Source organism: Salvelinus fontinalis, chromosome 39, assembly GCF_029448725.1.
Source record: "Salvelinus fontinalis isolate EN_2023a chromosome 39, ASM2944872v1, whole genome shotgun sequence".
Lineage (NCBI taxonomy): Eukaryota > Metazoa > Chordata > Actinopteri > Salmoniformes > Salmonidae > Salvelinus > Salvelinus fontinalis.
The window spans coordinates 22126649-22139734 of NC_074703.1; the positions used below are offsets into that span (position 1 = coordinate 22126649).

General features: G+C 41.5%; 1 protein-coding gene across 1 annotated transcript; it reads left to right on the forward strand.

Annotated features, from left to right (window-relative positions):
* Window positions 1-798: 798 nt before the first annotated feature.
* atxn10 (ataxin 10) lies at window positions 799-13071 on the forward strand. Its single transcript, XM_055905228.1, has 11 exons — window positions 799-988; window positions 1244-1420; window positions 1732-1817; window positions 2031-2127; window positions 2772-2936; window positions 3042-3122; window positions 4875-5025; window positions 5162-5270; window positions 5871-6049; window positions 7492-7555; window positions 11233-13071. The coding sequence occupies exons 1-11, from the start codon at window positions 849-851 to the stop codon at window positions 11415-11417; spliced, it is 1434 nt and encodes a 477-aa protein (XP_055761203.1). The 5' UTR covers window positions 799-848; the 3' UTR covers window positions 11418-13071.
* Window positions 13072-13086: the final 15 nt, after the last annotated feature.

Here is a 13086-nt window from a genome sequence, read left to right on the forward strand (position 1 = left end):
ATAAATGACCAGCATGGTCAAATAATAGTAGCCATCAACGGTGATGAGCCTAAACTTCCTCTCAACATTGGGTGAGGTAGTGCCACTGGAAAGTTTATTTAGTAGCCTGCTATAGCCTATATATTTTTTTCCAATTTTGGCCAATCTGTCTTGAACTGGGCTATTGTTTGCATTCAAGACCAGGTCGTTTTTTTTTGCTCAGTTTGGCACTGTCAGAGTAGCCACTCATTTTGGTAATTTGTGTGGTATTAAACAATATAATGCAAATGTCTTATCATGTAAATGATATAAAATTGCATTAAATGAGTTTGTAAAAGGCTAATGTTTTTCCAGTCTCTGCCTCCCCCCCCAAAAAAAATCCCCATGTGCAAATGTGTTTATAGATGCATGCAATGTTTTATTATAAAGGGGAATTTTTGTGTCTTTGTTTTTCTTAGTTTTTTTTAAAAGCGACGTTGAGATTCTGTATAAAAAGAGCTATATAAAATAAATATATTCTAATTGTTATTAGTATAGGACAACCACGCTCTCGCCAAGCTGTAAGAAACATGCTTTCTCAGAACATTATGTGCTAGCTGTGGTCAATTTATGGCATTATCACAATAATCTGTAGCATGTGCTTTGCTTTTATGTACATATAGCTAATGTTACCTATGTCTATTTCTAATGTGAAAAAAACTAAAACCTATCCAATCATTTAAGCTGCCAATGTCATCGCAATTAGAAGGTTTACATGGGTATTGATGTGAAATATCCTTCTAGCGCCGCCTCTTTCCTGGTTTTATCGTATCAAACAACAAAATGTAACACGGAAGTCCCACCCACACTGGAGAGCGATACAAACTAAAATGGCGGAACCCGCTTTGGAATCATGGATTAGGATGGATTTTCCAACATTATTGAATGAAATTCTCGCTGAGAAGTTCCGTGAAAAACATTTACCTGTTTTACAATCACTGACAAATGCGTTACGAATTCAGGATTACAGGTGCGCAAAGGGAAGAGTTATGTAGCTAAATGTGGCTAACTAACTAGCTAGCAAACGTCCTCAGTTTAACAGTCCGAGGCAAACTCAGGAGTAGCAACTAGCCATCATGTTACTACCCATGTCCTGAATTTGTCTGTATAAATGAAACTTTGCTCGTTTTCTGTATTATCCATTATTCTCAAGTCTTCTGTGTTCAGTTTTCACTTGACAATTTTAAAATCTACACCCAAGTCAAGTGTGTGTGTGTGCTCACAGAGACCGCAGTGAGGAAGAAGCCTTCAGGAGCCTAATGAAGATCCTGTCAAAGCTATCAGAGGAGATCCAGGCTGCAGGTGGAGAGGTTGAAGAGCTGATCCTGCAGTTGACTGCAGCATGCTTCAGAGCCCAGAGGAATGGCTGTGTCCAGTGTGCACGCAACCAGTCCCTAATGAGGTGGGCTGCAGTCAGTATTGAATCCAGTTTCCTTGACACACACAAGAGCATGCACACAAATGTTTTACATTGGAGCTACATTTTAGTTAATTTACCAGACACTCTAATCCAATCTCACACACGCCAGTCAAGGAAGAGTTAATAACATTACCAAGCACATCCACGTCTGTAGTTTTGTTTTCACAGGAATTTACACTTCAAAATCCTGGGGGTGTTCTATCTAACAGTTTCCCTGTTATGAAGTGTTCCCTCTCTGTCCGGTTGTGTGTGTGGTTTGGTTAAAACATAAGCAAACCTACCTTGTTATCCAGGTCACTTGGTGCTATTGACCTGTCAGTCAGAATCCTAGGCATGCTTCAGAAACTGAAGTCTGAGAACACTGACTACGTCACTGAAGGTGATTGTTTGTTTTATTGTCCCTCCTATGGCTGAAGAGAATATGTGTAATTGCCTGATATTTGCAGTTGTGTGCTTGCTTGTAAAACAATTGTAGCATATTGTGTAATAACTGTTCAAATTTGATAGGATTTTAAATATGTCTTAACATCTCTCTTAATGGTCTTCTTATACATGTCTGACTGTTGTTCTCTGCACTTTATCGTTGATCTAGCACTTCGATGTGGGGTACAGTTCATTGGAAACCTTGCTGTTGATAACCAGTTCTGCAAAGATGACATTTGGACGCTCATCTTTCCAGATCTTCTCTTGTAAGTACTTGGGGCCCTACATCAGTTTCACCTCTCAAGGCCTCGACCTTATTTGCAAATCATGTATGGGAAATTAACGTGAAAGAATTAAGCTTGAGCCTTACATGGTTTTCACAATTCACATTAGGACTTCACCTTTATTGATCCTTTAGGCCTACAAACAGCAATCTACGTGTTTTATGCATGAAAGCATAGTGTCAGCGAATCGTACCGGACTGTATCGAAGTTATTGATGTGTTGACTGTTTTTATTTGTTTTTACAAACAATTGTATTCCTTTATTATCTTCCTCTAACCCTGAAACCCTTCCCCTAATTGGAGTACACTAATGGACAACAATAGTTAGGCTTCCAGTTTATACATACAATATACAATTTACAGACACAAAGTATTTTGCAGTAGTTATCTTTTCTGTTTGTTTTTAATCCCATCCTTCAATTACCCTCAACCCATCCCATCTATCTCTGAAGGTCATCCAGTTTGATTTCTATGTTGGCGGTGTTTGCAGGGCCTTTCTGAGTGTGGATGATGAGTGGGCATTGGCCTATTCCTTCATGGTGCTCCACACCTGTCTGTGTTGTCGGTGTTTGCAGGGATCTTATAGGTGTGAGTGATAAGTCAAGTCTGTGTTGTCTTTGATCACAGGGCCCTGCTGTGTGTGGATGATGAAAGGGCAGTGGGCTACTCCTCCATGGTGCTCCACACCTGTCTAGATGAACACAAGGTGGAGCAACTGGCTCATCCAGGGAACATCCACCTGGCCCTGAAGGTCATGGAGCTGTGTAGGACTCAGTCAGAACTGGACTGGACGTAGGTACCCGCTGAGGGGTGTGGTTGGGTGTGGGAGATGGGGTTTGCTGTGTGTGTTAGATGTACACACAGTATATAAACATGTATGGTACATATTTTTGACAGGGTTTTGATTGCTACCCAGCACTTCCTCAAGTCCTCAGTGCTCGTTAAGAACATGTATGCAGGGATGAGCCATCAGGAGAGGTAACTCCATCTAGTTCATCCAATTAAAGAATCTAACTACTCTCACAAATACTTAGAAACTATTATATCTACACCCAAAGTGAGCAATTCTTTCTCCTTTTGATGGTCCCAAATGTGTGATTGACATGAGTTTCCTCCTTACATTGATCTTCTAGAAAAGCTCTACTGTACAGTCGTGGCCATAAGTTGAGAATGACACAAATGTTAATTTTCACAAAGTCTGCAGCCTCAGTTTGTATGATGAAAATTTGCATATACTCCAGAATGTTATGAAGAGTGATCAGATGAATTGCAATTAAGTCCGTCTTTGCCATGCAAATGAGCTGAATCCCCAAAAAACCTTTCCACTGCATTTCAGCCCTGCCACAAAAGGACCAGCTGACATCATGTCAGTGATTTTTCTCATTAACACAGGTGTGAGTGTTGACGTGGACAACCCTGTCATGCTGATTGAGTTCAAATAACAGACTGGAAGCTTCAAAAGGAGGGTGGTGCTTGGAATCATTGTTCTTCCTCTGAACCATGGTTACCTGCAAGGAAACATGTGCCGTCATCATTGCTTTGCACAAAAAGGGCTTCACAAGCAGTGCTTGTACCAGTAAGATTGCACCTAAATCAAACATTTATTGGGTCATCAAGAACATCAAGGAGAGCAGTTCAGTTGTTGTGAAGAAGGCTTCAGGGTGCCCAAGAAAGTCCAGCAAGCGCCAGGACCGTCTCCTAAAGTTGATTCAGCTGCAGGATCGGGGCACCACCAGTACAGAGCTTGCTCAGGAATGGCAGCAGGCAGGTGTGAGTGCATCTGCACGCACAGTGATGCGAAGACTTTAGGTGGATGGCCTGGTGTCAAGAAGGGCAGCAAAGAAGCCACTTCTCTCCAGGAAAAGCATCAGGGACAGACTGATATTCTGCAAAAGGTACAAAGATTGGACTGCTGAGGACTGGGGTGAAGTAATTTTCTCTGATGAATCCCCTTTCCAATTGTTTGGGGCATCTGGAAAAAAGCTTTTCCAGAGAAGACAAGGTGAGCACTACCATCAGTCCTGTGTCATGCCAACAGTAAAGCATCCTGAGGCCATTCATGTGTGGGGTTGCTTCTCAGCCAAGGGAGTGGGTCACTCACAATTTTTCCCCTTGAACACAGCCAAGAATAAAGAATGGTACCAACACATCCCCTGAGATCAACTTCTCCCAACCATCTAGGAACAGTTTGGTGACGAACAATGCCTTTTCCAGCACGATGGAGCACCTTGCCATAAGGCAAAAGTGATAACTAAGTTGCTTTGGGAACAAAACATTGATATTTTGGGTCCATGGCCAGGAAACTCCCCAGACCTTAATCCCATTGAGAACTTGTGGTCAATCCTCAAGAGGCGGGTGGACAAACAAAACCCCACAAATCTGACAAACTCCAAGCATTGATTATGCAAGAATGGGCTGCCATCAGTTAGGATGTGGCCCAGAAGTTAATTGACAGCATGCCAGGGCGGATTGCAGAGGTCTTGAAAAAGAAGGGTCAACACTGCAAATATTGACTCGTTGCATCAACTTCATGTAATTGTCAATAAAAGCCTTTGACACTTATGAAATGCTTGTAATTATACTTCAGTATTCCATAGTAACATCTGACTAAAATATCTAAAGACACCGAACCTGCAGACTTTGTGAAAATTAATATTTGTGTCATTCTCAAATTTTGGCCACGACTGTACATAAATCCAATTAATTACATAAATATTGATGGAGCTGCAGGGTGACGTTGCTGGAGCTGATCTCTGCTCAGTTGGGAGAGGAGGACTCTGAGGATTGTGGGATCCCCCCCACCGTAGCTACCTTCCTGGCATCCTGCTTCCAGGAGCGATGTGGGGCCGTGCTCACACTCGCCTCCGAATCAGACAATGAGGTATCAATGATCCGATTGGTTGTATAAATGACCTGTTCCATAGCCTGGGTACCTGACTGTTTCTGCTATTGCTGTTTCTGTGACATTTTAGATTGCCTTTTTTTATTGGTTGATTGATTTGTGTTGTATTTTGAAGGAGGCCCTGACTGTGATCAGCCTGTTAGATGTTCTCTGTGAGATGACCTCTGATCACAAACAGTTCATGTTCCTGCAGAACCATCCTGACCTTCTCAAGTCTACCGTTGGTAAATAAATAAGTACACCAAGGTCTATTGAACTGGAAGTTTACAAAACCTTTTACCTATGATGCTTAGTCTTTTGACATTAGAGCCCTGATAAATGGCTGTTTTTTTTGGTAAAAACCACCAGCATGTCCCACTGTCTCAAATGTCCATGACAAAGGTGGCCCACAGTTTAGAGTTTACACTATCACTACAAATCCAGTGACATAATATGGTTCTACTGTGTTAGAACGGAACTATGACATTTAAAGTACCAGCAGGTTCATGCCCTTCTGTTGAGAGAGACGCTGTTAAATTGAAACAGCAGTCACATCTTAATAATTGCATTTATCATCAGCAGGACTCTGATACTACACCTGAGGCAGGGGAATACCTCTCACCTCTTCTGTAGAACAGATTTCTCTGTCCAATTGATCATTTTGCCTTTATGTTCACTGATTGTTATTTTGTCTTTTCCTGGGCCCTGGACGCTTTGTCCGACTTCTGATGTAAAAAGGGCTTTATAAGTAAATGTGACTGATTTAATTGATATTCTGGTACTGTATCCCTTTGTGTGTAAAATGTGTGTTGTTCTCCTATTCATCTCTCTTTCTCCTCTTACAGATCTCCTGCAGCAGGTCCATGTTCTGGGGAAGACCAGTAAGAATGTATTCACTGCAGCTCAGAACTTCTCCTTGGCTCAGGGAGGAGACTGCTCATCCTCTCCCTCTGTCAGCTTCAAGGCACATCTCATCCGTCTCATAGGAAACCTCTGTCACGGAAACACTGCCAACCAGAACAAGGTATGGATGGATGTATGAAAGAACGACAAAACAAACAAATTCATATACTGTGTTGATCCCCAACGAGGGAAATATGTTTTGCCACCAGCAGCAGACATCAGACAAACAGTACTGACACACAGGCATACAGCTGGCACAGATATAGTGCAGATAGTAGACAAAACATGGGTGTGGGGGTCGAAGATTAAATGACTGACTTTCTTGTGATGCAACACCATTGATAAACTGCATTTCATCCTAGTCTTTGAAGTTTACTCACCCTCCACATGTTGCGTCTGAGAGCGCATCCTTTGAGAGTAGGATTTGCAAACTCCCTTTGAACCCTTAAATAAGCCCTTTGGGTGCTTTCTCGGTGTCTAAAAGAGGAGTTTAATCCTTGGAAAGGACAGATCAAGGGTCAAAAAGCATGTGTAAAAGGTCAGGCAAGGAGTCTGACAATGTAAAATGACATTTCCTATTCTTATCATCTCTGGTCGAAAGTAGTTCACTAAAGGGAATGTGATGTCATTTGAGACACATTTTGAGTTAAATAGCACATACAGTAATCTCCTCATGCTGTATCTGTGCTTCCTGGGTCACACCAGAGAGAGAATAAGTGCTTTTGAGTCCATCGTGGCACTGAGCCATATTGGCTTCCTCATGGTGGTATTATTATTACATTAATGGAGGAAAGAGAAACATTCCTTACTCATTATCTGTTCCATCCCAGCTATCGGCAGCTATCACTGACTGTGATATAGACACATTTAATAGAGAATAAGAGGAATGGGGGGAAACTGGCATGTGTCCACTTGCATTGGCTTAAAAACCTTGCTCCCACTTTACAAGGCCCTTGAGAATCATAGTAGTTAACCTTCGCCAGCTCCCAGCTGGTTAATAATAATTGAATATGATAATATTTGATTGTCTTTTTTTACATATAGGCTTAAGTTCCTAATTTGAGATTTTTAGTTAACGAAAAGTGCACACTTACAGTAGCTTACTCAGCATTTTCTCTCTTGCTATGGCCATTCATGACTCTACCAATGAATTTGCAGAGTAACCGCATGTATGTAAATTAACCTATATAATTAGATGGGTGACAGAGACCAGTGCAACACGTTGTGACAGCTTTAGACCAACCCACAGCCACACATGGCTATTTTCCATGGTAGTAGGGATTTCCTAATGATAGGGACCTCAATGTTGGCTGATAGGGACATAGATATTGGTTAGTTATTGAGATTGTCCTATATAAACCAAGGAGAAACAGCACTTAAACAGCTTCTTCTTGCATGAGGAAAATCATCATCTCAGCATTGTTTTAAATTGGCCCTATCCATAGACTCAAGCCAAACAGAATAATTAGTGAGACTAGTGTTTTTTACTGTGTTTGGATGAGAAAGTAGTTTTTTGCATTGTAAATATGTTTGTTTTGATTATATTTTTTTGTATTCTTCCAGGTTAGGAAACTGGATGGTCTTCCTCTCATTATGGACAACTGCAGTATTGACAGCAACAATCCCTGTATCCTTTTGATTCGTCTAGAATCTAATGTCCCTTTGGTGAATAAATTATACTAGTCGTGTAACTATCATGTTATAAGCCACTGTGGATGGATGTTAACCTAATGATCTTTGTACTTTTATGTATCATCCTTTTTGTCTTCCTGTAAGTAATTGTGGTGGCTGATGCGTACGTTCATCTACCGTGTTTATAGTCATAAGTCAATGTTGGTGAATGATAGATGTGTCACTGTATACACTCCCTACGTATTTGTTTGGACACACAGTGACGCTAAAATGTGTACATTTGTCTTTGTTCTCCAACATTTAGGATTTGACATTAAAAAAAAATGGGATTAGTCGACGGTACAGAATGTTAACTTTTATTTGAGGGTATTGCACTTAATGTATCTAGTCAAGTTTAGTATTTGGTCCCATATTCCTAGCATGCAATGACGAATGGCTCTACAAACTTGTTGGATGCACAGGGGTTCACAAGTTCTCCATTGATTCTGGAGAGGTTGTTTTTGAGATCAGTGTAGGTCCTACTTATAGCTGCTGGCAAAGGAATTCAAATCCTGTACTTTATCACTCAGGATGTAACTTTCCAGTGTTACTATTTTTGCCATGTAATGTTGTAAAACAAAATCAGACCACCCCATAGTAGAATAGTTTGCTTATTTACCTAATCGGGTTGTTATGTGCTCTATGCCAGATAAATATTCATTTCGAGGCGCATTCAAGTTGTGAGAGCCATAGGGAGGGAAACATGTATTCTGATAAGCAGTCAATGCACAACAATTCTTTAATGCAATGGCCTTTGTTAAGAAAGAGGGGGATCCCGGCTTTTCATTGCTACCACGTTTATTTCTCTACTCCTAAAATTGTGCATGGCATCATTGCAAAAATATTACACCTGGCGTTTTGGGCATGGTTTAGGTATAACTGCACAACAGAGCTCTTAAAGGGGCAATGGAGACTTAAAAGTGCAATGACATACTTTGTAATAGAAACCACGTTTATTTTTGAGTGAATAATAATGAATAATTATGAATAATAATTTAATAATCCGGATGGTGTGACCAGTGGGTGAAATGCAGATGGACAAACCATGCTTCAGCCTATGTATTTCTAGCCACGATGCTGCATCAGTTGGGCTTCAGGTGATAATGCTTATTGCTAATATCTGATGATATACAGTGCCTTCAGAAAGTATTCAGACCACTTGACTTTTTCCACATTTTGTTAGGTTTTATAGCCTTATTCTAAAATTGATTACATTTTTTTTTTTATATATATACATTTACATGAGTATTCAGACCCTTTACTCAGTACTTTGTTGAAGCACCTTTGGCAGCGATTACAGCCTTGAGTCTTGGGTATGATGCTACAAGCTTGGCACACCTGTATTTGGGGAGTTTCTCCCATTCTTATCTGCAGATCCTCTCAAGCTCTGTCAGGTTGGATGGGGAGCATTGCTGCACAGCTACTTTCAGGTCTCTGTTCTATCAGGTTTAAGTCCTGGATCTGGCTGGGCCACGCTTCGGGACATTCAGAGACATCTTGCGTTGTCTTGGCTGTGTGCTTAGGGTTGTTCTCCTGTTGGAAAGCGAACCTTCGCCCCAGTCTGAGGTTCTGAGAGGTCTGGTGAAGGTTTTTATCAAGTATCTCTCTGTACTTTGCTCCGTTCATCTTTGCCTCGATCCTGACTAGTCTCCCTGTCCCTGCCGCTGAAAAAACATCCCCACAGCATGATGCTGCCACCACCATACTTCATTGTAGGGATGGTGCCAGGGATGGGATGATGTATTCTGACATGCACTGTCAACTGTGGGACCTTTTATATAGACAGGTTAAACATATTTTTTTACCAATCTGTTATTAGGCTCATTTCTGGAGATGGAAATTATATTTTAGATGGTGTCAGCATTTAATTTTCTTTTCATTTTTGAGTAGAAGAAAATCCCAGAACTGCGCTTCAGTCCACATGAATGTCATTCTACATTAATGTGGATGCTGCCTTGATCATGGATAGTTCTGAAAAAATTGTGAATAATGATGAGTAAGAGAAAGTTACAGAGGAACAAAGGTTCATACCCCCCCAAAAATGCTAACTTCCCCTGTTATTAATAATTGTGGGAGGTTAGCGTGTTTTGGGGGCATGATCTTTGTACATCTAAGTTTTTCACACATTATTCACGATTAATTAATGATAATCTGTAATCATGGTAGCCTTCACATTAATGTAGAAGTGTTCAGAAACATATTCTATTCTTATTCACAATAAAAGTGGCTCCAAAATGACAGAATACATTATTTATCATTCATTTATTTTGGGCACAACATAATCCAAAACACAACCAAAACAAACTGCAAATGCATCCAACAAGTTTGAAGAGTCACAAGCTTGATGTAGTCATTGTGTCCTCGGGAATATGGGACCAATTCCTACATTTTATGCACTAAGTGAATTTGTCCAAATACTTATGACACGGTCAAACGGGGGGACAAGATGCATAAAGTGCATTCATTTCTAAACGTAAAAGAGATATGTATGAAAATACCCTCAAATAATAGGTTACATTCTGTACTTTCGCCTCATAAAATATTTGATCTGAAATCCAAAATGCTGCAGTACAGGGCCAAATTAAACGTTTTAGCTTCACTGTCCAAATAAATGTAGGGGAGTGTATGTCTACATACAAGTCACTGGTGAATTATCATACAGTATGCGTCGTGTATCCATCATGTTTATACTGTTGGTGGATGTTGGTACTGACAGAACAGCAGCTTAGTTTGTGTCTGCCTCCGTCCACCCCCCCGGGGACTAGCTGCCGGTCAGTGCACGGTGTCAGCTTGTCTTTTCACCAGGCGATGAGCTATTCATCTGAGCCCCACTCTCCCCGTGACCCCCTCAGGAAGGACGGATACTGTTGAGCTCCCTCTGCTCTTCTCAGGTGGGCCACAGCCAGACCCACTGGGGAAAAACTGTTTGAGGCAACGTTGTTTCCAAGTCAATTCAAAAACAAACATTTTAAATCAATGTGAAAACTGATTGGATTTGAAAAGTCAATATAAATCCAATGACATTAAATGTTTTGTTGATTTCAAGTCAAATTCACTTAAGTTGACAACTGAACATAATGTAAGCCAAAGCTAGATGAAATGACGTCTGTGCCCAGTGGGTAGCTGTGCTGGCTTTGCTGTTTTGAGATCATTCTATTGGTCCATTCAGCCAGGCAAACTCAATCAAGCACAGATAAAGTATTTGAAATCATTTAGAATACTATTTGAGCCCAGGTCTCAGCCACAGCTATATGGCCTGGTCACAGATGCTGACTGGGCATATGTGGAGAGGAAGGACTAGAGGGGCGGGAGGCTGGGTCGCTTCCTTGTCATTCAAAATGGACACAGTACTCACTCACTGTACTGATAGTTTCCTGTACAGTGGGATGGTGGTAGCTAATTCAGAGTGAGGGTTAATGTTACTTTTCTGTGATTTGTGGTTGAAAGGGAGTATGTGTGAATGTGTAGGAGACCAACCAATGTGGGTAGTTTTGTGTAGAAAAAAGCTTTTGAGCGTCTCGTTTGTACATTCCTCTTGTTCCTCTCCCATAGTAAAAAATAAGACTAACTCTCACTCTCTTTGTGCCATGAATGTATTTGTAATGCTATCCTTAACTGTTGTTTCTCCACCAGTCATCAGCCAGTGGGCCATCTTTGCCACTCGGAATATTCTAGAACACAACCTGGAGAATCAGGAGCTGGTGGCAGCTCTAGAACGTCGCGGGGTGGCCGATGACTCCGCCTTGAGGGCCATGGGCTTTAGAGTAGAGGAGAGAGATGGTAACGTGCTGCTCAAACCCTGTTCAAAGGACCCTTAAAGGTGCCCTAAACTCTAAGGACTATATTGTGCTGCACCATATAGTGCTGCATTACTTTTTAGTGCACTATTGTTTTGCCCTGGTAGTGCACTACTTTTTAGCTCTAGCTCTTTTTAGCTTTAGCCTTGGTTAAACTGTGGGATGGCCTGGACCCAATAGTCTGCTGAGATTTGTTATGGTACAGAAAACGCATAGGAGGGGCCCTTATTTAAAGGTAGGTTTAGTTTGGAGTATAGAGTGGTGTTTTTTTAACACTTTTTGTGTTTCTTAAGTAAAGGGAAATTAAGTCAAGTGGACTCCTGCTGGTATCTGTGATATAGTGTTGGGGTTTAATCATCCAACAAAGGGCTACTCTGTTTCCTGCCCTTTCACCCCTCTGAGGGAGACTCTTAACATCGGCAGGGGGTGGGCTCTAATCCCAAAACCAATCAATTTTGCGGAAATCAACAAAAAGCGAGAGAATGACCGAAACATTAAGGAACTGGACTGGAATGTCGATCTGACTTCAAGCTAGCTTCTGGAATTCTCACATTTTATGGAAACCTCAGGCATTTTGACTGGAGAATGTTTTTCGTTTCCACACAAATTATTTCAAACCAATTTATTGGTGCTAACCAAACTATACAGGGTGCCCCCTCCATTTCTAAGGATGTTGCTCAGGGAATGCATTTTGATTGTCTTGCTACAAGCGTTGCACTATATCTGCTTTTACCACCCTGTTTTGGCTTTCGGTGATAATAGCAATGATACATAGGACCATTCCTGTCCTTCAGGTACCGCATGTTTCTTTACAACACCAAAACTTAGTTACATTTTAGATACATATTTGTTACATATTCCAACCAACAACACCAGTCGTCAACTTCCTTCCTTACACATTTCAATAACCTAATCTATGTTATGTGGCAGCTTTGTTTACTGCGTGTGTGTACTTTGACTCGTGTGGATCTTTAGCAGCCAGCTAGACAGAGGACAGACAGCCTGAGTGAAATTGGCAGTGTGTAGATAGTGAGCCGTTGTGTAAGTGGTAGTATATGTGTTTGTAGACAGAGAACAGGTAGTGTGAGTGGCAGTGCCGTGTGAATCAGACCAGAAGTATTGGCTTGCAGAACGACCCCCCCCCCCCCTCCCCACTGAATAAGCTGACCGGTCCTGACACCTCAACAATACATTGCTTTAGTCACCCGGCCCACTCGCCGCTCCGCCCTATTTACTCTGTCTCTTATTTTTTAATGACAAAATGTATTGAAACAATCGGGTTGACTTTCCCCAATCCGCTGGGTATAGTGAGGGGAGCTTATGAGGTTCCGGTCCCCAGCATTTCAGACGGCTAACAAAACACAACCTTTACTTCTGCTCCAGCGGCTGCCTGCAATGCTTTTCAAACACAGGAAAACACAGAGAGAGCGTCAGGCTGGCTGAATGAGGTGGCAGTCACAGCCGTCTATTCAACAACTTCAGGGTCAGGAGCAAACAGCTGTCCAACCGCAGTCAGGACTGAAAGGTGTCATCAAGATCAGCCGTTTCACAACTCGAACCTTAACTCTGTCCTCCTGTGCCTTCTGTACTGTTATTCTTCACCCGTACTACTCAAACTCTGTATAATGGATGATTGTAACTTTTTAGCAGCTGAATAAAACTTTTGTGTGACAAATGTTCCGTTTTTTTC

Bases quoted from the DNA above. Each gene is read 5' to 3' on its own strand.
- atxn10 (XM_055905228.1), top strand. From the start codon at position 849: ATGGCGGAACCCGCTTTGGAATCATGGATTAGGATGGATTTTCCAACA. The intron at 1,818-2,030 runs GTGATTGTTTGT...TCGTTGATCTAG, and splicing joins CACTGACTACGTCACTGAAG to CACTTCGATGTGGGGTACAG. The intron at 6,050-7,491 runs GTATGGATGGAT...GTATTCTTCCAG, and splicing joins ACACTGCCAACCAGAACAAG to GTTAGGAAACTGGATGGTCT.